At 37.7% G+C, this 26,107-nt stretch overlaps 1 protein-coding gene across 3 annotated transcripts; it reads right to left on the bottom strand.

The window, feature by feature from the left end:
• Positions 1 to 5,303: 5,303 nt before the first annotated feature.
• On the bottom strand, positions 5,304 to 25,661 carry SEC22B (SEC22 homolog B, vesicle trafficking protein). 3 transcript variants are annotated; one of them, XM_081486125.1, is made up of 5 exons: positions 25,450 to 25,661; positions 16,357 to 16,466; positions 12,917 to 13,077; positions 11,146 to 11,292; positions 5,304 to 7,256 (listed from the first exon to the last, which is right to left on the bottom strand). In XM_081486125.1, the coding sequence occupies exons 1-5, from the start codon at positions 25,522 to 25,524 to the stop codon at positions 7,102 to 7,104; spliced, it is 648 nt and encodes a 215-aa protein (XP_081342251.1). In that variant the 5' UTR covers positions 25,525 to 25,661; the 3' UTR covers positions 5,304 to 7,101. The 3 variants fall into 3 exon arrangements, 1 of the variants encoding a protein (XP_081342251.1); XR_014052516.1 differs by lacking the exon at positions 5,304 to 7,256 and adding an exon at positions 7,377 to 9,039 and having other exon boundaries at positions 10,504 to 11,292; XR_014052518.1 differs by lacking the exon at positions 5,304 to 7,256 and adding an exon at positions 7,377 to 9,826 and having other exon boundaries at positions 10,546 to 11,292.
• Between the last annotated feature and the right edge of the window lie 446 nt (positions 25,662 to 26,107).

The following is a 26,107-nucleotide window of genomic DNA, read 5'->3' as shown; positions in this document are numbered from 1 at the left end:
GTGAAAGGCCTTTCAACCCTTCAACACGGTGGGAGCCAATGCTGATTAGACTGGGTTAAAAGTGAGGGTGAAGTGAAAAATTAGGAACAAGGTAGACAGCTCATTCATTGAGGCACACATACCCTCTACTTCAAAAGGCCTTCAACATGGCTTCTACTTGGGAAAATCTTGCTCATTCCAAGGATATGGCCAAAGTAAAGGGGAATTATAAACAAACAAAAATCTGAGAAGTATATTTTTTTTTCCAAGAGACAAATTCAGCCAGGGCTGGAAGTCAGGAAGTGAGTGACATATTGCGTGCTCACCATACAAGAACTTTCAACCAATAAAGAAGGCCCATACACTCCCTGGTGCCAATGTGGGGATGTTGGTCTACAGTAAGCCAAGAATGTGATGCAATTCTTAAGAACAGGAAGAGGTTTAGCTGGAATGGAAAGAAGACTCTGACTTGGGGGGTGGCAAAACAGGGGGTAGAGCGAGAAACAGATCATTTTTTTCAAAAGTGCAGAGCCAGAAATGAACCAACAAAAGCAGAAGAAAATGAAAAACTGTAACTGAAAGCCTTTCTACCCCATCTCTGATTGTAGTAGAGCAGATCAAAAAAGCATCAGATTCTGAATCAGCTCTTCTATCATTTATTAGGAAAGGGAAAATACCCACCCCTCGGGACTCTTTTGTCATGAGGCACCTCCTTGCACTTTTCTAAGCAAAGAGCAGCTATTCTGCTTACAGATGAGAAAATTTATCTGTAAAACAGTGACCGTGGCTATCAACCTCACATGAAAACAAGTATGAGAGTACCATATATGCTATTAACAACAGTTCAAAAACAACAACAAAAGATCAGTTTAAACGTTAGCTGCTGAGTCCTTAGAAGGTCTAAAAGCACAAGGATATTTCAAAACAAACTGAAATAATAAAAAATAAGAAAGATCAGATACAGAGGATACAGATAACATTTGCTCCAATGGTACAAACTCCATGACAGACATTTGGACACCTTTGGAAATCATTCTTTGGACTTAGCCAGGCATCTTAAATGGAAAGAATCAGGCCTGAACATCTTTTCTATTAGAACCATTTTTATTTAAAAACCAGCGCAGTGTGATATATGAAAATCTGGGGTTAAATGGAAAAACTGGCTGGAGATGAGGGGATGGGTTCTGGTTACACAGGTCAAATTGTTAAAATGAGATTAAAGAAACAGCCCCAATTATTTTCTTCAGAGATTACGGAGAAGGAAAATATTATTTGAAATGAGTGACTGCTTGTTATGGCATTTATAGTACTTGGATTTCCCTCATCTGTCACCTAAAAGATCATTAAATTTTAAGGGCTGTTTTCTGTTTACAGTACAGTTGTTTTCCTCTCAAGGAAATACTGCTTTACTTTGAGGAAGTGGTGAAGACTCCTCAGATTGGAATTTTGCTGCCCTCTTCTGGAAACAGCAAGTCATGGCCAGAGAAGTGGACTGTGCAAAAGCATCTTAAATACCGCAATATAGCCAGACTGTGTGTGCATGCATTCTCAGTTGCTCAGTCATGTCCAGTTATTCAGGACCCCATGGACTATAGCCTGCCAGGCTCCTCTGTCCATGGGATTCCCCAGGCAAGAATACTGGAGTAGGTTGGCATTTCTTCCTCAAGGGGATCTTCCTGACCCAGAGATTGAACCTCCATCTCCTGGGGCTCCTGCAATGGCAGGATTCTTTACCACAGAGCCACCTTAGACTGTAGATCAAATCTCATTGCCTACCTACACTATTTGGGGGGGAATCCTTGAGTGAAGTCTGGCGGGTGCAAACCACTATCGGTTGGGCAAAACTAACCCTTTAGCCAGTTTATTTCTTGCATGGTAAATAAGGTCTTACTTGACATGGCATCTGGGTCAAGGTAATTATCACTGAACTAGAGTCACTTTGTCTGATGACAAATTGGTAAGGACTTAAGTGACATGAAAAGCTCATTTAATATTATCCATTATACATAAAAGCAACCATAGGCTCTGAGGTCAACTGGAAACATTTCCTGACAAAGTCTGCCCTGACTTTTGTGCTTTCACTTCACGTCTAATTTGACTCCACACCCTACTCGTCACCCTTTTTATCTTTAAATTGTTTCTGCTTTAAAGAACCAATTTCATTTGCTGTATTTTCTTTCTTATCTTTCTGTTGGTCTCTTTCGTTCTGACTTTTTAATGTGCCTCTTTCCTTCCTATTCCCTTATTAGGCCTATACCATTTTACCGCACGTTGTTTTCCCCTTCTATTAAAATTATGTGTATATCCATGACTTGAAGAACAATCTAGTTCCAGAAAACATGTGCATAAGTTTTTCATAATTCAATGGCACTCATTCTACAATTATTTGCTGAGTACCTCCAACATGTCTCTGTACCGAGTGCCAAGGATTCAAAGACATTACTTCAATCGGTCTTGACCTTAGGGGACTCACATGGTATACAGCCAAGGAGACAAGTACACACAAACTGCTATTTTTAATTGGTAGGTTCTATGCTGAAAATACGAGCACGTTGCTATGGGAGGTTTGAAACCACAACTTCTCTCAGGTTGGTAGGAAGGAGGATGTGAGAATGTTAGGCTTTACAAAAGAGGTGTTAGAGCTGGGTCTTTGAGATGAACAGAACTTTAGTAGGTTGGAAATGAAAAGGAATAAGGTGCACACACACAAAGTTCTGGAAAGAAGGTACCAATGAGCCAAGGTAAAGGGGTAACCTGACTGATTAGATAAAGCTAGAGAATTAGGTGTGGATGAAACAAAGAGGTGGTGGGGAGTGGCGTATGGGTCTGAAAGGATATGAGGTCACACTGTGGAAGGCAGACTGGGGTACGTAATCTTTTATACTATAGGAAATGGGGCATGATTGGCTCTTTATGAAAATCTTTGGTATTAGTAATACTGGGATGAAAGAGGGACATGTGTAAGGAGGCCGTTATAGGAGACCAACTTAGAGAGCTTGAACGAGAGCTTGAATCTTAGGCCAAAAATAAAGGAAGTGATAAATGATGAATATTTTGGAGGTTAAGAAAACGAAGTTTTAATAGTTGAGAGGTGGTGGGAGAAAACTGAGGAGTCACATGCAATTCCTGACTTGTAGCTGAGGTAAAGGAGTGGCAGGTGATGTCTGAAAGTTAGAAATTCCTTAGGAAGCACAGGATAGGTTTTAACTTTGAAGGCAATAAGGTGTTTTAAGTGCACTAAAGTTTTATGGAATACTCAAAACACAGATATCCAACAAGCAGCAAAATAACTGGATCTAGATCTCAATGTGAGCACAGACAGGTACATTTGGAGCTATCAGCAACACAAGTGAGAGCTGAAGCCCCAAATACTGAGGACAAACTAGAGGAGCTTGTTCTTGAAGAATTCTTGCAGTGTTTGTAATATTGTGTAAAGGGATTCCTTAAAGCAGGGGCATATCTGCATTGACTGATAAGAGAACACAGTATGTTATGAAATCAACAGAAGGTAAGATAAATTAGGATATAAAAATGAGTAAGTCTAACAGTTAATTTTAAAGCTCTCACTTACAGAAGTAAAGTTGTAGTAGAACAGTAACTCCTAAGTAAAAGCAGCATCTAGAGAAATGAAGTAAAATGGAAAGGAATAGAAAATGTAGGGGGGAGAAAGAGAATGAGCAAAAGGACATAAGAAAAAAGAGGGAGATTTATTTTAAAAAATCATTTTGCTAAATCTTCAGTGAATCAGATGTAGAAAAGTGAATTAATATTAAGATCAAATGTAAAAGGAGCAAATAAAATGTGCTACAAACCAAGAATGAGAAAAGGCCAACAAGTACCCAAGAGTAAAAATTATTCAAAAGGAATAAAGGGAAAAATGACAGATAAGGAAATGAAAAAGAGATAGAAATAATAAAATGAAATTGCATATATATATAAAACAAAAACATTTTCCAAAAAATAAAAACTAATAACCTGATAGGACAAAGTGAAATAGTGCTTAGAACAAACACGTCTACATCATAATTTAGGAATAAGTATATGTAGTGGTTGGATGTCTATCAGTGCTGGATTTGAACCCAAGTACTTCAACTTGCTATGTGACCTTGGGCAACCTGGGAAAATGGTTATGAGGACTGTGTAATACATGTAAAATGCCTAATAATGTGCTCAGTTAATGAAGGTTATGGAAGAAAAAAAAATTACTCCAGTGTTGATGAGTATATGGAACTCAAATTTCCAACACTTTTTCTAATCTAAAACATGGATTCAATCACAGCACTTGAAATAAACTTTATTAGAACAGAGTGATTAAATTGCTCAAGATAGTTGACTGTTGGGTCAACCCTCCCTGTAATGATTAAAAGGATGTGAGACTCAATTTGCTCCTTCTACCTCAAACTATGTCACACATGCTACAAATTCTTCTTTAGGGACTTTTAAAAAGTATAAGCTATTTGGTTCAATTAGTTAATGTGCAATTATAGTAGTAACCTCTTTACGACCCCTGTCTTTGCCTTTTTGCTGAGCTAGAAAGACAACCATGTACGGCTCAGTCACTTCTGCAAAATACACTAACCAAAGCCTTAATTGTGTGGCCACCACCATTCAGGCTTACCTAGTGGCTCAGATGGCAAAGAATCTGCCCGCAATGTGGCAGACCCAGCTTCAATCCCTGGGTCTGGATGATACCGAGTAGGGCATGGCAACCCACTCCAGTATTCTTGCCTGGAGAATCGAGCTACAGTCTATGGGTCACAAAGAGTCGGACATAATTGACATCCCCTTCTCCAGAGGATGTTCCTGACCCCACAGTTGAACTCCCTCACTGCAGACAGATTCTTTACCATCTGAGCCACCAGTGAAACCCAAACCAAGCAATATGATCCCCCAAAATGTGCCTCATTCTTTTAACTCATGACTTTGCACAAGTCACTGACTCTGTATGGGAAGTCACACTCTCCTTCTCTTACCATCCTCCTTGCCACAGTAAATTAGGTGTCCTTTCTTAATGTGCCCTTGATAACCGTGAACAGTATTTATCACATTCTATTTTAGATATCTGTTTGGTTGCTGTTTCATTCCACCTAGTTAGATCTTCGCACTTCCTCCAATAAAGAACACAAGCAGGAGCCATATTATGACAGTCCTGCTCTCTCATTTTCTGCCATCATAATCATAAACTACTTTCTTATCCCTTTGTTTCTCATCCCCCACCCCATATCATTTTTTAATTAACCCTCTGAATTTAGGTAGGAATGTATCTAGAAGAATATGTACATGTAAATTAACTATAGCAGATAACAAAGCTTCACACTGAAGGGAACATTCTACAAGTATTTATTTCATTGCTGACCACTTGGTTGCAGCATGCAACCCTCAACAACGAGCTGCCACTCACTCTCCACTTCTACAGAAGTACCAAATGCTATGGTACTACTATTTAGGTTTTCAGCCTTTCAAAGGCTCTTATTATCAACATCATTACTTAGGGACAAGACTTTTAGGGACTTCAAGCACTTATTCCTATAAAAAGTAACTTCTTATTTCATGCACAAAACTCCAATTGGCAGACAGAGGTCCAAAATGGGAAGAAAAAATTTTTATTCTAGTTCTGTAAATTATCAGGAATAAAATAAGCATTTCTCCTTGCCTTGTTTTAAAGAAAAAGATTTTTTTTTCTCTATCAGGAATCAGAACAGAAGGTTTGATGATCCTGAGTTATAAAATTGCCTACTGGTTAAAGTTCTTTCCAAAGATCTTAAGAAGTAAGAAGTTGGTTCATTTTCCTGTACAATTTCAAGAAATATTTGCAGTATGTGTAGGAATTAGAGGTTATATTGTAGACTCTTGTGACAATATTTAAAAGGCCTATTCTCCCCATTTAAAAAATTCTACCTCAGAAGGTAAAAGGAAATTCTCATTATCCCTGAGCAAAAAAGGGAAAAATCAGGTACTTTTATTTGTTAACAGAAGCTACTGTAAATGAGTTGCCTATCTCTAGAACATTCTTAGAGAATTATATAACTGAAGCAGATATGAGGTGCTCTCAGATTTTCTTAGATAAATATGTTTAGTAGTTTGAGTAGTTGCTCTGAAAAATTTCAATTTAACTAACTACGCAACTGATTATCTTCCATTTTGAAATTTGAGAATATACTGAGAGGATAGTTATGGGACATGAAACTATAGGGCTCAGAGCAATTTAAAAAACCTTAGCAAGTTGTAGCAGGAAGAAGAGTGGAGAAAATCGTAGTGAAGAAGTGAGGAAGGAGGACAAAGCTGTAGTGATGAGCTGGCCTGTCTTCCCACTAAGTCAGGGGCCTCTGGATATATGCTATACTCGCTCTTATATTAATATAAACTAGATGCAGAAAAATAAAATCAAGAATGTCCCAAACTAATTTTAAGTCTTTTAAGAGTAAATGACAGAAAACATTTTTGCTTCTTAATCAAGGAGTGCTATAATATAATTTCAAGGCATCTTAATATAATTCATTTAACCCTAAAGCAATTGTGCAATAAGCAAATTATCATAAATGAAAAACAAGGTTAACTTCCTACAGAGGCCAATAGACAGGATATCTTGCAGCACAGCAATTAACCTTCACATACTGGAGTCTTGTTTAAAAGGCCATCAAACAACGCAGATTCCTGAAAATCACAAATGTCACCAACGAAAGGAATGTTGATTAAACAGAGTCAAAAAACTTCCTGAAGGGCTGCCTTCTCTGAAGGGATTTCAGACTTGCTAGCATAGGTTGGTTAAGCCAAATCTCACTGACAGCTCCATTAGAGAATGAGAATGCCCCAGTCAGTGCTGTTTGAAAAATGTAAAACACTGAGAGGGGAAAAAACAAATAAAACAATCTACTGTTCCCTAATGTATATGGCTTAGCACCCAGAGAAAGCCTCTGCCCCGGAAAGACACTTTCTACATAGGGCTAAGCTTCATTAGATGAGGTGTAATCTTTCATTTTCAGGACATGTCTTTTCTTGCAAGGTCTTTAGAGGCAGAAGTTCCACTTGGATTCTAATACACATCTCTGTGAGCTCAGCTTCCTGAAAACATACACCTGTCAGGTTCTAGGTTCTCCCTTGCCAGTGACTGGATTCACTACTTCACAGCCACCAGAAGCGCACATACACTATTAACATGATGAAAAATACAGCTACTGCTGCAAGTTTGGCATAAGTGGAACGCATGTTCAAGTACTTCGCATCCTGGCGGTATTTCTTGGACAGACTGGACAAATTGTTAGCCTTCGAATCCAATGCTGTCAAAGGGAAAAAAAGGATAACATTAGTTAGTCCCTTAAAGTATTTTATCAACTGTATTGAGAACAAAAATAACCCTAATGAGTAACACTACTTCAAATCATGAAGCTTAAATTATCTTTTCTTTTTTTTAAAGGGTAAGGTTGTATACACTGATTAACACATGATCCCGAAGCCCTGTAAAATCTACAGCGCATTTTCAAATAATCAGTTCAACTTAGGTTCAAATTCTGGAGGCTGTAGAGTGAGTGCAGGGTCTGGCCTCAGACCCAGTTCAAATCTCAGCTGTATCGATCATATGATACCGGGCCACTCAGCCTAAGACCCAACTTCTTTGTCTATAAAAATAGGGAATATATAATAATAGTAACCGTATCATAGGATATCTATAAAGTGAACACAATGCCTACATAATGGTAAACACTTGATAAATGTTAACTGATAGCAACTAGCTTCATAATCTCTTAATGGTTTAAATCATATTCTCTCATATTTTGACAAATGATAATCCAGGTAAGACGAAAAATGCAGGCAACCAGAAAATTCAGTGGACCAGACACCGAGTATTAAGCTGTATCTCAACAGTGACTACTACCAAATTTCTAAAACTTTCCACATGGTAAAGACAATTATTATGAAGATAATACTATCAGAAATTGTATTTCAGCAGACATAAGAAAGCTGTATTACAATGAAAATACAATCACAGGTGCTAGAAAACCAGTATCTACTAAATTAAGCTTTTTAGAATCTTCTGCAAAGTTTTTTTTTTCCTATACGAACATTTGTAATGTCATTATCTTCTTTTAACTGTTAACTAAGCACAATCTCACATTATGAGATACACATAAGCTAAACTGGGCTTAAAATATATGGCATATTTTTAATAATAAAAACAAACTCTCAGTTTGGCATAAATTCTAATCAAACTTTTTACTTCTTTAAATTTTTGAGAAACTATTTTGCAATCTGAATTTATTTGGTCTTCCTTGGAGAATGCTTTTGGACTATTTGGAGTTGCTTAATAGGGACTGGTTTTGATTGAGAAACGTGGTATTACTTAATAACACAAGGCATGTCAGCCATTTCGAAATTAGCAACTTGTAAGAAAAGCACCTTGTCATGCAAGAGAACAGTTAAACGATGAGAAATAGCCATGACAATGGTATCATAAAAACAAAGCTATTGCTTGCAGAAGTCTTATTTAGCAAATATTTATGTTGTGGGCACCATGAGAAGTGCTACGATCAAAACGTACATGATCCCTGTATCTGTGGAATCTACACTGCAGTAGAGTGACACACCTCTGAATAAAAAAATAAAACCTATGCCTTAAAAGAAACAGGTACATTTAGGTAGTAAAAAAGGCACAATTCGATCTTACTCAAAGAACCCACAGGAACTGTTCTTGGGTCTTAAATGCAAAGCTAACTAGCTCTAAAACAAAAAGAGAAAAAAATATAAAAGACAGATTCTTATTATGGAGAAGCTTAAAGAGGAAGAAATCTATTTTTGAGGTAGGCTAATCTTACCACTGTCTTCATTTATGCCCTGTTGAGATATGCTTTTTCTTCCTCTTAAAATATCACTCTTCACTCCTTCCTAATCTATCAAAATTCAAGAAATCTTTCCTGTTCAGTTATCTATTTCCTTCTACATTCTTGTAGCTCTTATTGTCTATATATCTATGTGCTCAGTCACTCAGTTGTGTCTCATTCTTTGTGACCCCATGGACTATAGCCTGCCAGGCTCCTCTGTCCATGGGATTCCCAGGCAAGAATACTGGAGTGGGTTGCCATTTTCACCTCCAGGGGGTCTTCCCAACCCAGGGAATGAACTCATGTCTCCTGCATTGGGCAGGTAGATTCTTTACCACTGAGCCACCTGGGAAGCCCGAATATATCTACATAATGATTTATAACTATCATTCTCTGAAGATGAACAAGGACTCCATGGACCAACAAATTCTGCCAGGTACTAGCAGTGTAAAAAGCTAGTAAGCTACTTTTAGTAAGCTATTTTTTAGCTTTGAGTAAGCTACTTTTCTGAGTCTTTGCTTCTTTATCTGTAAAACTGGTTTGATACCACCCACTTCACATGGGATTATGCTAGAGAATAAATAAAATATAGGTAAAGTCCCCCTACCATATTGCCTAGCACAATGTAAATGTTCAACTGATGCTTGTTACTCTGTGACAATGTTCCTTATCTTCCCAATCACATGAAGTTTCTTAAGGGTAAAAATGTACTTCATTTTTAATCAGCATATCAACACCATAGCAATTAGCAAAGCACTAGAAGGAAATCCCATACGCTTTTGATTAATTGAGCAGTTGATAAATTTTGGCTTTAAAAAAGTTTCCTGTACTGGTTTACTTTATCCTGAGTAGAACCTGTGAGTCTGCTATGATGAAAATTTATATAGACTCACTTATCCAAAAACTGATGTTTAAAGAGTATGAAGCTATACACTGGGACAACTGCTGACTATAAACTTGAAGGTTAAAATCTGAAGCTCATAATAAAGGACAACCCATTTATTCATTGGAGAAGGGAATGGCAACCCACTCTAGTATTCTTGCCTGGAGAATCCCATGGAGAGAGGAGCCTGGCGGGCTACAGTCCATGGGGTCACAAAGAGTAGGACATGACTGAAGTGATTTAGCATGCATGCATTTATTCATGAATATGTAACAAGGCTGAATTTTAAAAATATACATTAAGGCAACTACCTGTGATGATTACTGTGAAAGAAATAAAATAAGTATATACAATAGATGTAAAACACAGAGTACATGCTCACATTAAACACTTAGGTAACATTTAAACATTAGTTATATATTTTAGGTAAATTAATACACACACATATACATATCCCATGTACTAAAAAACATTACATGCTTTTTTACACTACGTAAAATATGTAAGTGTTTTAAGAACTTGAAGGAGTTAGGAGATTAATGTGTCATAGCTGTAAGGATCAGGGAAGGCCTCTTTGAAGAGGCAGTTCTTATCTAGAGTTTAAGGAAGGTCCAGGATGATGAAGACAGTGAACTGGCTGAGGCAGAATGTTTGTGAACCAGGGACAATCAAACACTTTTGCAATCTCCTTATCTTCCACGATAGAGAATACAGTGCCTTGCACATTGGCTGCTAAGTGGCTTCAGTTGTGTTCGACTCTTTGCGACTCTAGGGACTGTAGCCCACCAGGCTCCTCTGTCCATGGGATTCTCAAGGAAAGAAAACTGGAGTGGGTTGCCATTTCCTCCTCCTGGAGATCCTTCTGACCCAGGGACCGAACCTGCGTCTCCTGCGGCTCCTGTACCGCAGGCACATTTTTTAATGCTGAGCCACTGGGGAAGCCCGCCTTGCACATTATGAGTATTCAATTAACAATGACTGGATGAATGAAAAGTAAGTTGAGACCAGACTAGATCTTGTAGTCACAGGTCTTAGAAGTTTTTCTGTGGAGGAACACCTTGATGAAATGGTATTTTATAACAGTTGATCTGGCAGCAGTAAAGTCTCCTGAAGCAGCGACTTATGAAACCATTGCCATAATCCTCTGACAATGTCCTCTCATTCTTCTTTTCATTTTCCTTAACTTATGTGTTTCTATAAATACTAATCTAATTTGGTAAATACCTTGGAAATAGTAATTGTTTCTTACATGGAATGAGACTTTACACTGTTCCAACTCAACAGAAACTAACCACGCTAGAAAGAAACACATCATACTGGAAGCTTGTAATGTAATCCATTTTGGAGAAATGAATTCTTAATAATACTAGATAGAATCTGACAGCATAAACGGTAACCCCAAATAAGCTATCCTTGCCTACAGAATAAGAACCACTTGCTCATGAGACTGGTACTGCTTTGAGATACCTGAGAGTGCTTCTCCCCGTTGTAACACTTCTTCAATATTCGCGACCATGATTCTCTGCACATCTTGCAGTTCAGTGTTGATGGAGCCTAGGTTTCTCCGAGCACGACTGTCAATGTAAAGCTTCTTGGTTTTCTGAATGTAGGTATCTAGAATGATGAAGAAAAGTGACTGTTAACAACTCTTTCATGTCCATCAAAGAAGTAGGAAAGAGTATATTCTGAGTTTAGTCCTGGTTCTGCAACTGTCCATGATTAACCAGACTCTTGAATGAGTATCAAGTGTGACAAGGAGTTTCCCAAAATATTACTACAAAACTGCATGCTCATTCATGTTTGCCAATGTCTGCATATCATAAAACTATGAAAAGAATAATTAATAAAGATTATATTTTCAACTTTTAGCTAAAATCTTAAGATAGTGTATTGGCTACCCTTTATTTGCCTCTTTAGACTTCCTCCCACCTTTCTGCAACCTGCTTTCTGCTTCAGGAAGCTAACCTGCATGAATTATATCAATGGGTTCCTTGCCGTCTAGCTTCCAATTAGGTTCAGCCAAAGAGGACACCCCAAGAGTAGGGAATAAGAGTGGACAGTGATGTCAAAGTATTTATTCCTCTATCTCTTCCCTGAGAAGTTATCTTGGGCTGGTAGTATCCCTCCACCAAAAGTTACTGCTCCTTTGAAATTGGCCTTTTCTATAAATTTTCTTCTTCCCAGTTCCAGAAACTGCTCTTATCCATTCAAGTCTAGGGTTGATAACAGTTACCATGATACTGGTCTCAGGTTACTGTAGCTTACAGTTCATCTATAACCCATTCATATCTCTGTATACAATCTTTTAAGCTAATTTGAGGATACCAACTATTTCCTGTGTGACTTTGGTACAGTAATCTTATTTTTTCTCGGCTTTACTGAACTCCTATTGCCTACAAAAATAAAAACTGCAAAACCAGACATGATAAAATTAGCACTTGGAGAGTTTAGTTTTGAAACACTGTAATGCTTTGCTATAATAAATTTTCTTTATTTCTAGAAAGCAAGAGGACTCATTTATCTAGAAAACTTGAAACACTTCAGAAATCCAGAGGTAGTACTCAAAACCAGTTTCTTTTTTAACTAAAAATGTCAATGATGTAATCTAATCATACTTGTTCTCCCTTCTTCTACCTATAGGACATTTCCTTTGATCTGCTGCCATCCTGTATTTTACCAGCTCTGAGGAGTAATGAGTCTTTCTATAATTCCTGTACAAATATGGACACCCATGCTCACTACTTCTGCCTGTAGGAAATGTTGTGCCCCAATACCAGATATCTTTTAGTACTTAAATTAGAGGGTCTTGTTCTATTAAAAGAAACAAAACACCATTCTTTCTGATTTCCAAATTCTGATCTCCATAAAATGAGTCTCACTGTGAGTGTACGTGTGTGTGGGGGTGAAGACACTGAATTGGGGAAAAGAAGAACTCAGCAATTACATGTCAATCTGGATCTTCAGGCAGTTTTTCACCCTAATGGAGAATCAAAACAAATACAAAAAAAGAGCAAAGGGCAACAAGCTCTATGGGGAAAATATCAAAAGGCCAGAGAAAATTATTAATACTTATGAGAAGGAAGCCTTATTCACTCAAAAGGAAAAAAGACATGGAATAGGATAGGAGGCAGAATCCAAAACATTAGTAGGTAAGCTTTAAAAAATAAGTCAAAATTATATCAATAGCTTCTCTATATCATCTACTCCCCTGATAGAGAAGTAAGGCATAAAAACTTACCAAACTCAATAAAGGAGTAGGGTCTGGACACAGTCGGCACCTTCTTCCCATGCTGTTCATCAAATTCTGAGTGTAAGTCTTCTAGGTAGGCAAAAGCCAACTTCTTAGGGAAGGCAGCTTCACACAGAACCAAATAACATACTCCCTGTTCAATAATGTAACTGAAGAGACAAAAATAAAAAAAGTAAGAAAAAATTGTTGTAGATTAATAACACTCTGAACAGTCTGAAACAGGCTCTCAGTGCCATACAAACTTTTTTTTTTGGTTATGCTATACGGCTTGCAGGATCTTAGTTCCCCGACTTGGGATCAAACCCAGGTCCTCGGCAGGGGAAGGGCAGAGTCCTAACCACTGGACCACCAGGAAATTCCTTATACAAACTTGAAAATATTCAAGCCCAAGGCCTTTGAGGCTAATGAAATCAGAAAGTCAATTACAAACCATAAATCACTAGAATTAGAAAACAAACATCTTCCCACTATTAGAAGCATATTCCAAAAGAAGTATTTAGATATATTTATACATCACATAATTCTACAGCTAAAATATCTTGAAGACTTTTTCTTGAAAACTCAGAGGTGTGACTCCATCTGCCCTTTGATCATGTATAGTAAATAAGTAATAATATATACAAATTTAAACTTCTTCCACCTGTAAGAATTGTGGAACTGGAAATTTTTGTGAACACTAAAAAGTTAGAAGTTAGTGTCACAATGATTACTGGGTACAGAAAATAACAATCTCAGGACTAATAATATTTCCTAATTTCTAGGGTAGGAGATGGAGAAGGCAATGGCACCCCACTCCAGTATTCTTGCCTGGAAACTCCCATGGACGGAGGAGCCTGGTAGGCTGCAGTCCATGGGGTCGCTAAGAGTTGGACACGACTGAGCGACTTCACTTTCACTTTTCACTCTCTTGCATTGGAGAAGGAAATGGCAACCCACTCCAGTGTTCTTGCCTGGAGAATCCCAGGGACGGGGGAGCCTGCTGGGCTGCCGTCTATGGGGTCGCACAGAGTCAGACACGACTGAAGTGACTTAGCAGCAGGGTAGGAGAACTCTGTATTAATTGCAAATTAGTCAATAACAGAACTGACTCCTCCTGTGAGAGTGAGCTCCCTGGCAGCCTTCAGTTCAGTTCAGTCGCTCAGTCATGTTTGACTCTTTGCAACCCCATGGACTGCAGCATGCCAGGCTTCCCTGTCCATCACCAACTCCCGGAGCTCGCCCAAACTCATGTCCCTCATGTTGTCCCTGGCAGTCTGGAGGAGGCTATATTACTGCATGTCTGAGATATTTTTGGAAAGAGGCTGGCTACTCAGTGGTTTTCAAATGCCATAGCATAGCCATAGCACTCTTTACTTGAGCCAAAATTATATTCAGAAGACCAATATGTATAGCAAACAAAGTCAGAAGTTTTTAGTTTAAGTAGCAGTTTAAGGGTACAAAGCATTACACACATTCCCCATCCCTGTCCTTCCTATGTGGCTTCTAAGGCACCCTAGAACTCCATAGAGTTCTCTTTCCTGAAAACTTGCTTCCTTCTCTCTGTTCTATAGCACTTCTTGTCCTATTAGCTGTTTACGTATGTGTCTCTCTCTGCTATAAGAGGACAAGCTACGAACATTAAAGGCAAGACTTAATACATGGTCTAGCAAAGAATACATCTTTAGCAAACAGCTATTAGATGCAAATAAGGGAAGAGATAAGATTATAAAGGAGGCAGAAGAAAACCTCTTTTCAATTCCATGAGATCTTTCCTAAGTCATTTGTTTCTAACCCATGGTAAAGATAAAAAGTACTATATAATTGAGCGTCTCTAATATTATTTAGAAAGGAAATAATGTGAAAGGAAAGTTATGACCAACTTAGACATCGTGTTAAAAAGCAGAGACATTACTTTGCCAACAAAGGTCCGTCTAGTCAAGCCTATGGTTTTTCCAGTAGTTATGTATGAATGTGAGAGATGGACTATAAAGAAAGCTGAGTGCCGAAGAACTGATGCTCTTGAACTATGGTGTTGGAGAAGACTCTTCAGAGTCCCTTGGACTGCAAGGAGATTCAACCAGTCCATCCCAAAGGAGATCAGTCCTGAGTGTTCACTGGAAGGACTGATGTTGAAGCTGCAACTCCAATACTTTGGCCACCTGATGCAAAGAGCTGACTCATTTGAAAAGACCTTGATGCTGGGAAAGATTGAAGGCAGGAGGAGAAGGGGATGACAGAGGATGAGATGGTTGGATGGCATCACCGACTCAATGGACGTGAGTTTGGGTAAACTCCGGGAGTTGGTAATGAACAGGGAGGCCTGGCCTGCTGCGGTCCATGGGGTCGCAAAGAGTCAGACACGACTGAGCAACTGAATTGAACTGAACATTATTTAACGTTGAAATAACTTACAAAACTTAATGTTCACTATTTTCTTAACCAATAGGCCAGAGTCTTGTTTTGATTTTGATTCTGTATACTTGTTTGCTTGTTCTTGATGAGCAGAAGGTTGGTTGTTTGAGTTAAATACAATAGGTTCTTCCCAGGTCTATATTATCTCAGTATCTGAGCTCCTAACATACTAAGGATTATTTAGCTTATCCTTTCTTATTTTCCTCTGATCTTCTTGTCCTCTTTTTTCTTTTTTAATCCTGCCTGTTTTAGCACCTTCAAACTTGACATATAATTAAACACTTAATACCAATTATTTGTAGGTAATTTGAGACCCAATAAAGTCCCTTTGATCCCTCTCTCAACTGTATTCATTGTCTATAACCACTGATTTGTTGTTGTTGTTGTTTAGATGCTGTCATGTCTGACTCTTTGCAGCCCTATGGACTGTATCCCGCCAGGCTTCTCTGTCCATGGGATTTCCCAGGCAAGCATACTGGAGTGGGTTGCCGTGCCCTTCTCCAACCACTGATTAGATGCTCTTAAATTATCTTTTATAATTTTCTTTTCTCTAAATAATAAATAATACCTATTGACTATTCTCTGCGTGCCAGACAAAATGTTAAGTGATATACAGGGATTCTCTCATAAACCTAACAAAACTATGATTCCCTGTTTTATAGAGGTAACCGAGGCCTAGAGAAATATATGTGAGTTGCTCAAGGTTACAGTGTCAGTAAATGTTTAAGCAAGGGTACTAATCTATGTGTGTCTGGCTCTAAGGAGCTCCCAAAGCAAAAGTTATCTATTACTACATGATACATCCAGCATTTACTAGACACAAGATAACAGGCTGAATTACTGTACACAAACTGAATACAGAAACCAAGATTTCAGTTTTGCAGAATTAGAGCCAGGAAAGTTGCCTCCACAGAGTGACTCTATTTTCAAAGTTACCTTTACGTTTGAAAAAAGTTACCATTCTTCTCAGGTGTAATTACAAGTAATTACTGTATTTCATACTTAAATGATCACAAAGAAATCAAGATTATACTCACTGAAAAGTCATGGCACCAGCTTCCAAGGTGCATCTGGTAGGGGACTGTTCATTCAACTTTCGAAAGAGCTGCTTAGCCTGACTCTGGTACTGTTGAAGGTCCCGGCCAGACTGCAAGAAGACACCTTCATTTAAGAATGTTCCACAAAAAAACAGTACCAACTGGTAAGAAGTATCATATTTTGAGGACACTATGTAAATAAGGTCCTTCATTTACAGGTTAATAACGTTAATAAGATTTATTTTAACAAAATAAAAGTGGCCTACTTTCAGAGAAAAAATAGCCCAAACCCCGAGTTTTTCAACAAAGTCACATTAGTTATTTTCTAAAAAGCAAAAATATAATTGTCAACTGCATTTAAGGTACTTGCTGACTCCATTTCCACTATGAGGTCAGTACCCTCCTCCTAACCCACTTCACTTGCATGGTTACTGGCACAGAATCACACAACATGTTCTATACTCAGAGGAAAATCCTGAGAAAGACAGACAGAATGAATCTCATTTTTATGCTGAAATATCATGCAAAATCTTCCATAAAGTGTTACAGTATTTGGTGTATAAGCAAAACTAAATGTGTGCACCCATCACTGCAAATTACTATGAACACTGTAACTGCAACTAGGTAAAAACAAGTTAAGAGAAAGGATGAAGATTGGAAAGTCAAAATATCCTTTACTAAATAAATCTATTTGCTTTCCAAGTTTGGAATGCAAACGTCTGGATAGCAAGGGATATGTTTATAAAAAAGTGAAAATAGTAACATTTGGATGACAGAATTCAGGCAATATTTTCCCAAACAATTTCTAAATGATTTCACAATTTTTTTTTTAAAGAGAGGAAAAAGTCTACTGGGGGAAATAGCAGAGTCATTTCAAAAGGAGAAATTCATACCTCAATAACCTATTAGACAAAAATGGAAAAGAAGTGCATGAAGAATGAGAAGCAAATATACTTTATTCATCCACATACTGGGGGAAATAAACAACTTCTGCCATGTGATGGGAAGGAATTATTTTATTTTAGATTATTTATTCTGAATTGAAAGATATAACAGTCTCTCCTTGGTAGATGCTTAATAACTAAACGTTTAAATAGAAAAGTATACTGAGTTCTCCCAGGGATTGGACCTAAGGCCTAACTATAAGAAAGTACAAAGTAAAACTTAGTGGATCACATAGCGATCCACTGAACTGAGAACAAAAACAAGGAAGCAAAAATAAAATCATGTAACTGGCAGATAAACAAACGTACAAGTATAGGATTTTAAGCTATATTTAAAATAGTGAACTAGAAACGCACACTGAGATATCACCTCACTCCTGTTAGAATGACTATTATCAAAAGGACAAGATATAACAAGCATTGGTGAGAGTGTGGAGAAAAGGGAACCTTTGTGCACTGTCGGAAGGAATGTAAATTGATGCAGCCGAAATGGAAAAAGTATGGGGGGGTTCCCTCAAAAAAATTAAAAATAGAACTACTGCATGATCCAGCAATTCAACTTCTAAGTATTTATCTAAAGAAAATTAAACACTAAATTAAAAAGGTATGTGTATCCTAAGCTATGCTCACAGCAGCATTATTTACAATAGCCAAGATATGAAAATAACCTATAATAAGTGTTCAATAGATGAATGGATAAAAAAGATGCAGTATATATACACAATGGAATACTATTCAGCCATTAAAAAAGAGTGGGATCTTGCTCAAAAAACAAGCTCATAGATAGAGAATGGATTGGTGACTACAGAGGGGAGGTTGGTGGGGGAGTAGGCCAAATGGGTGAAGGGAATCAAAAAGCACAAACTTCCAATTATAAAACAGGTCACGGGGATACAATGTTCAGCATGGTGACTATAGTTAATAATACAGTATTATGTATTTGAAAGTTGCTAAGAGAGTAAAACTTAAATGTCTGCATCACACACAAAAAAAAGAATAAACATTTTCATAACTATTTTTTCATGATGCAGGGTAACTAGACTTACTGTGGTGATTTCACGGTGTCTACAAGTATTGAATCATATTGTACATCTGAAACTAATATAATGCTATATGTCAATTATAACTCAAAATAAAATAAATAAAATGGTGAGCTTGAAATTTCAATATAAATAAGGAAGTAAATAAGTATGAGGTGAACCAGGGGAGTCAGGCAGAGACCATTAGAAGTATCAATCTGTAGTTTAACACTATTATTATGGCAATGACTTATTATAAGGCTGTTTGCTTGAGAAATACTCCTACATTACCATGTATACTGTTATATATTAGTAACACTTTGTAATAATTAACAGTATAATATATATTAACATTATTTTATTAAACAGTAATGCTAATATATATATTGCTTTTCTCATGACTGGCCAGCCAGTTAGGGAAAGTGAATACCATCACATGCTTTGAACTAGTGCCAATATCTTATGTTCCTAAATTTGAGTGGTAGAGTCAATCTGCTTAAGCAATGTCGTTATGCGGCATTCCGAAGATATCTGACCCCACAACAATAGATATGAGGGATGCAAATAAAGTTGCAGAGGCTACTAAAAGTGTGTTAGTTGCTCAGTCATATCCAACTTTTTGTGATCCCATGGACTGTAGCCCACCAGGATCCTCTGTCCATGGGATTCTCCAGGCAAGAATACTGGAGTGGGTTGCTATGCCCTTCTCCAAGGGATCTTACCGACCCAGGGATCAAACCTTGGCTACTAAAGGGCCAAGAAATAATACCAACATAGATCAATGACTTTCAACTTTGGCTTCACACTAGAATCACCTGGGGATCTTAAAAAAAACTATTCCTGCTCAATCTGCACCCCAAAACCAATTAAATCAGTGTTTTGGAGGCAGGACTCAGACATTGGTATCAGTAAAATAGCTACAACCATAAAAATTAAATGTAAGTTTTCTGACAGCTAAAGGCACGTGAGCCCCTTAAAGGAAATAGTTAAATAAATAAATGGCAAATGAAATTCTACCATTTGCAACAACATGGATGGACAGAGAGGGTATTATGCTTAGTGAAATAAGTCAAAGAGAGAAAGACAGATACTGTATGTTATCCCTTATATGTGGAATCTAAAAAATAAAATGAATATAACCAATCAGAAACAGACTCACAGATACAGAGAACAAACTAGTGGCTACCATTAGGAAGAAGGAAAGGAAGAAGGGCAAGACAGGGGTAGGGGGGATTAAGATGTACAAACTACTATGTATAAAATAAATAAGCTACATGGATATATTGTGCAGCACAGGGAATAACACTATTTTATAACAACTTAAAATGAAGTATAATCTATAAAGATACTGAAGCAATATATTCTAAGTGTGAAACTAACATAATATTATAAACCAACTACTCTTCAATTAAAAAAAAATGGCAAAAAACTGTTGGTCAAATGAAGATTGGTACAAATCCTTTGACTTTATAAGAGGCATCGTAAATGTTACTGCAATCTGAAAGAAACAGAGACTAGGGCCAAAAGCATGCTACGATTTCAGGAATTCATAATGAACAAAGCAATGATGCCAATGTACAATACTGGGGACATATCTACATAGGAACTATGGCATGCCAACCAACATTTTATACTGCTGGTTCAGTTAGCATCACCATTTCTGGGAACACGATGCTGGCACAATCTTTCTGGTAGTCATTTTGACAACAGGTATTAGAAATTATAAAATTTTGCACAGTGCTTTACGTAACAATTCTACATCTTTGAAAGTATACATAAACATCATATATGTGTTAAGCAAACAACTACAAAAACATATAAAAGCAAAAAACATATGTTCAATAATAGGATAGGGGATGGGTGACATAACATATGGTTTATATTTATATAATGGAATACTACAGAACCATCAAAATGTGTAATATTTAATGGTATGAGCAGACATTCATTATACACTATGTGAAAAAATTAGGTGGAACAGTCTTACAGTTATTACCCATTATTTAATTTTAAACACACACACAAAGATTAAGGTTAGATACCAAGTGCGTATAATTTAAGTAGGGATTACTTAATTTTACCACTACTTTGGTAAAAAAAAAAAAAAAGCACCATTAACTTGTTAGTCCTTTTGTATTTACTGAATTTTCTACAACAGTCACAAATTAACTTTATAATGAGAAAATTATTCATTCATCAATGTCTACTTGTTGCATATCTGCACTTGGGGCCAGTAAGGGAGGGGCTAGGATTTGCGCCCAGGCAGTCTACCCCTGAAACTCCTCCTCCTATGTGTGTTATACAACCTCTACAATTAAAATTGCTTCTGTGATGGTCGATCCACATTCCAAGTGATATCTTACTATTTAATATTAAATCTAGTTCATGGGAGATGCTCAAGAAACTGCATGGCAGCTCTGAACTATTGATAGATCTCACATAACAACATAATCATGGCTTTAGAGATAAACCCTTGGTTTGCTTTTAAGATTACAGTCACAAAGGGCCCACAGTCAGCTAGCCTATCTAAAAATAGTTAATTAGATATCCTAATTCTGTTTTCTACTTCATCTGAAACAGACTTGATGAAACTTGTACACAGTATAAAGGAAAGACAGCTGTTAGCAATCCAATAATAAAGTGGATGTGAAAGTATTCACAAATTCTGAAACTAACTTGAGATCATCAGTATATTTAGGATGTGGTTCTGTATATAAAATATAGGAGGTACAGCGTAGTAAATTGCCACACAACCACAATCCTTTTTATTGCTGTTACCTATGACTGCTGGTGGGCTTCCCTGGTGGCTCAGATGGTAAAGAATCTGCCTGCAATGCAAGAGACCCAGGTTTAATCCCTGGGTCGGGAAGATCCCCTGGAGAAGGTAATGGCAACCCACTCCACTATGCTTGCGTGGAGAATCCCATGGACAGAAGAGCCTGACCGGCTACAGTCCATGGGGTTGCAAACAGTCAGACACAACTGAGTGACTTTCACTTTATGACTGCTGAACAAGTAGTTGTATCAAATGCCATCTTTTGTCTTTACAATAATGTTTAGCTAAGCCCTTATCATTTTTAAATCCCTGTTAAGCTCTACTGATCAAAGGCCAGCAGCATCAAGAACCAACCATCTTTCTCTAATAGCAATAACAGTAAGATGATTAATCAACCCTCAATGACTGGGGGAGTGTGGCAGTTTAACAGTACAACAGACCATCTGCTTCTTGGAGTTCCCTGCTCTGTACTCAGTTACATCTACACCTTCTTCAAGTCCACAGAGCTGAGACAAAATGAGAAGAGAACAGGGTTTATTTTGAGGTAGAACAGAAAGGTAAAGAAATTGCAAACATCTGAAAAGGAGAAATACATCAGAAAGAAAGAAACAGAGTATCCACTTAGATAGTGTAGTTTGGAAAAGTTCATCTCTCTACCTTAGGCTTGTATTTCTAGCTAAAGCACAAAGGAAACAGTGCATAAGGTACTCTGTATCTTAAAAAAAATGCTCTATGGTATTACTTGAATAACTGTTCATCTACAGTAACAAGACAGTTTGTATAGGGACTAACATGGAGCAACTATGTAAAATACAGCATCTATTATCAATGTAAATAACTGAAAGAATACATTTATTTGGCCTGGACAATTAAGATACTTAACTATAAAACTACTTGATCAAGATATCCATTTCTTAAAAAGTAATTTCCAGACTCCCAAGAAGTAAATACATTATTAAAATGTCTTAGAACAAAGCAGTAAAGTGTAATAGTTAGGTACTAAGGCTCCAGTGTAGAATCAGACAGATATGGATTAAAAGGAACAAACCAGTGGTTACCAGTGGGGAGAGGGAAGGAAGGAAGGGCACAATAAGGGTAGAGGATTAAGAGGTACAAACTACTTATGTATAAAGTAAATAAGCTACAAGGGTATACTGTACAGCTCAGAGAATATAGCCAATATTTTACATTAACTACTAATGGAGTCTAACCCTTAAAAACTGTGAATCACTATGCTTTACACCTGAAACTTATACACTATGAATCAACTATACTTCAATTAAAAAAATTTCTTTTAAAAACCAAAACAGTGGTTCTCAACCAAGAGTGATTTGGCCTATGCTCCCCAAAGGTGACATGCAGCAATGTCGGGAAATATTTTTGGTTGTCAAACTGGAGGGAGGCTGGTGGTAGTGCTATTGGTATATAAGGTGCAGAGGCCAAGGATGCTGCTAGACATCCAAAAATGCACAGGACAGTTTTCCCGCAACAAAGAATTATCCATTCCAAAATGTCAAGAGTGCCGAAGTTAAAAAACCCTGATGACAGAAGTATCAAATCACTATGTTATGCACCTGGAACTAACACAGTAGTTGTAGGTTAATAAGGAAGAAAGGAAGGGGAAAAAAGGAGGGAGGGAAGAAGGGAGGGGAAAGGGAAGGAAGGAAAAATTCTGGTGAAAAATTCCATTGCACTACTTATGCTGTGTGACTTAAAGAAAGAGACTTTTCTTCTCTTAGCGTCAGAGCTTCCTTATCTATAAATGTAGATAATAACAGTACCCATCCTAATAGTTGATATAAGGGCTTCCCTGGTGGCTCGGCAATAAAGAATCCACCTGCCAATGCAGGGGACATGGATTCAATCCCTGGGTCAGGATGCCTCTCTGGAGGAGGAAATGGCAACCCACTGCAGTACTCTTGCTTGGGAAATCCCATGGACAGAGGAGCCTGGCAGGCTACAGTCCATGGGGTCACAAAGAATCACACACGACTTAGCAACTAAACAACAATAGCTGGTATGAAGACTAAATGAAATCATGCATTTAACAGACTTAGCGGAATGGTTGGTATATAGCAGGCACTCTATGGGCTTCCCAGGTGGTGCTAGTGGTAAAGAACCCACCCACTAATGCAGGAGACATAAGAGACACAGGTTCAATCCCTAGGTCAGAAAGATTTCCCTGGAATAGGGCATAGCAATCCACTCCAGTATTCCTGCCTAGAGAATCCCATGGACGGAGGAGAGTGGAGGGCTACAGTCCATAGGGTCACAAAGAGTTGGACACGACTGAAGGTGCTTAGCACGCATGCATAGGCACTCTCTCTAAACGTAAGGTGCTCTATTTTAATAGTAAAAAATAAGTCAAAGATTTACATTTTTTCAGATATTAAAAGTTTAGAAAGGATTATCATTCAAAGTCAAAACTGCTAAAGGAAATCACTACAGAATTATAATCATTAAAATATTTTTGTGTAAAATATCTTTCCTTTTCAATTAAACAAAGCAACCCATCTTGGTAGACTGATACCTAATTTGGAATTAAGAAACACACAGTATAATCAATTAATTTTTTCAATAAAGTGTCAAGGCAAAGAATAAGGGCCTACTGATATTCAGACTTTCAGATCTACTTGATATTCTTTGCCCACACTGGAATTCAAAGCAACAGTTGGAAAACTGACCAGATTTCTGTTCCCTTGCAAAAACTATTTCTTAGTCAAACTACATATCCTTCAAGGAAAATTTCCTCATACCATCTCCTTTGTTTCAAACCATGTTCTGCATTCATTTTAATAATTTCACTCCTTCTGCATAATCCAAGAAAATGTTTAATGCTGGAGAAGAGAAAAATATCTCACAATTCAAAGTTCAGGGCATGCTATATTTTTCAAATTTTATATCAATTTAGACTTTGTTTTGTGTAGTGAATAGAAAATATCTCACTCAGCATAACCTACTAAGCAACATAACAACTGTATCGTTATTCTCCTAAAAGTTAAAGTAAACGTATTTGCAAATCAAACCTAAAAAGGCATACAACCAAATAGAAGCTGTCTCAGTTAGGAGACACTACTATTGGCTTGGATGTCATTCCTTCTGGGAAGACTTTCCTGATGTCCAAAAATCCATTTAGATGCCTTTTCCATGTTCAATCACAGAAACTTCTTCCTCTTCTACAGCAATTATCTACATTATAGTTATGTGTTAGTGATCTGGCTTCTCCACTAAAACTGTAAGCTCCATGAAAGTAGGGACTATGTTCCATAAGACCCTGCATGAACACCATGCTTGGCACACCTGATGTGCTTAATAAGAGTTGGGTTTTTTTTTCTTCCCATGAATATATGAATGAACGGTTAAAAAATGTGCAAAATATTTTTTTTCTAGAACTCAACTTTTTTTAGGCCTTGAAAGTTTTTTTTAATTACTTGTATAAGAAAGCAAAATAAAGTTGATCACTTTAAACAAATTTAAATAAATCATATAAACTTCATTCTCAGCCTCCTTTCTTCTGGAATTCCTCAACCTTATTCCAGGAACTGGTCTCACACCAGAAATTTGCCTTGTGATTTTAAGGCACAAAGCCTCTTCCTGTGAAGCTATCTAGGGGTTTTTTCCTGGGACTTTTTTTGTTTGTTTTAATCAACACAACATATTTTTGAGCACCTATTATACTAAAACTGCTACTGTAAAAGGTATTGGAAACACAAAAATGACCAAGATTTTCATCTGTCTACTAGGAAATTTAATTTATTGAAAGACAAAGGCAAAACTGTAAAATAAAAGTACAAGGCATTATAGAAATGTAACACAGGGGTCATAATTCCAACAATAAGAATTTAGTAAGGCTTACTGAAGGAGGTGGGAATTGGACATAACTTTGAAAGAAAGCACTGTACTGAACTTCAAACAGGTGCATATATGTGGTAATATTACCTCATCTGCTTTCAATAGATGTCAGCAAGCTAGGTCAAGGATCAGGTGCTACAGAAAGGAGTCAAAGAACTAGGAGCTGATTTTCCCCAGGACCTGTCAGCCTTATTAACAGCAAAAAAAAAAGTAGAAATCCTGAATTTTAGCAGAGTCTCTAAAGAATTACAGAACACTGGATGATCACAATTAGCCCTTCTCTGGAGTGTTTTTCTAAAAAGAAATAGGTAACATAAAAATCTACCCCCGCCTTCAACAAAGGTTAGTCTTCTCCAGGTAGTCTTCTCCGCTGTCAAAAGAGAAAAAGAACTTCGGAGGAGTCAGAAATGCCTGGGAAGACTCGGGTGTCTAACAAGGAATCCGGGGCAGACAGCATAGCGCTCTGGCAGGAACTTGGGGTCCTAAGGATCTAGCAGCTCACCTGTTCGTCCTCCTGCATCGAGGCGGCCAACGGAAGCCCGTCCGCCACTCGGGCGATCATAGTGAGCAACACCATCTTTACAGGCTACGGAGACCCAACACTGGCCCAGACGGCCGTAGATGTGTTTTGACTTGCTCCGCCGGGACAACAGTTAAACCTCTATCTCAGCTTCCGAAGACCAAGCTGCTCGCGTCTCCGCTTCCCGCTGAGGTGGCCGGAAACAAGCTCCAGAGCTCTCCACTACCGGTCCCCATAATTGGCTTCCCATCGGGAACCACAGCTACCGGAACACTAGTTCCGTGATCTCTCCTTACACCTTCAGAAACTCCCAAGGCCCCGGCCACTTTTCTGGATTTCCAGCTTTGAATAAGCTGTGACCCGTGAGAGGGCGTGACACACAAACTGAAATAGAAATTTCTAGTTTCTGATACTTTAAGTTTGGGGAGAGGGCTGGGAAGGAGGGCAGGAGTTAATGGGTACTTAGATGAAGGGAATATGAAAAAACTGACAATCAGATGATATATTTTCATATTTATTTTTTTGTTTTTATATACTGTATATCCAGTACAAATTATTTTCTGTATTTTTATATTTTTAGGCAGAGTTCTTTGTGTGTGTGTGTGTGTATTGTGTGGGTTTTTTTTTTTTTTTGCTTGTT

The sequence above is a fragment of the Giraffa tippelskirchi genome, chromosome 5 (assembly GCF_054371585.1).
Source record: "Giraffa tippelskirchi isolate mGirTip1 chromosome 5, T2T-mGirTip1v1.2.pri, whole genome shotgun sequence".
Taxonomy (NCBI): domain Eukaryota; kingdom Metazoa; phylum Chordata; class Mammalia; order Artiodactyla; family Giraffidae; genus Giraffa; species Giraffa tippelskirchi.
Note: the sequence above shows the minus strand (reverse complement) of the source record. Positions and strands in the feature narration are given on the sequence as shown.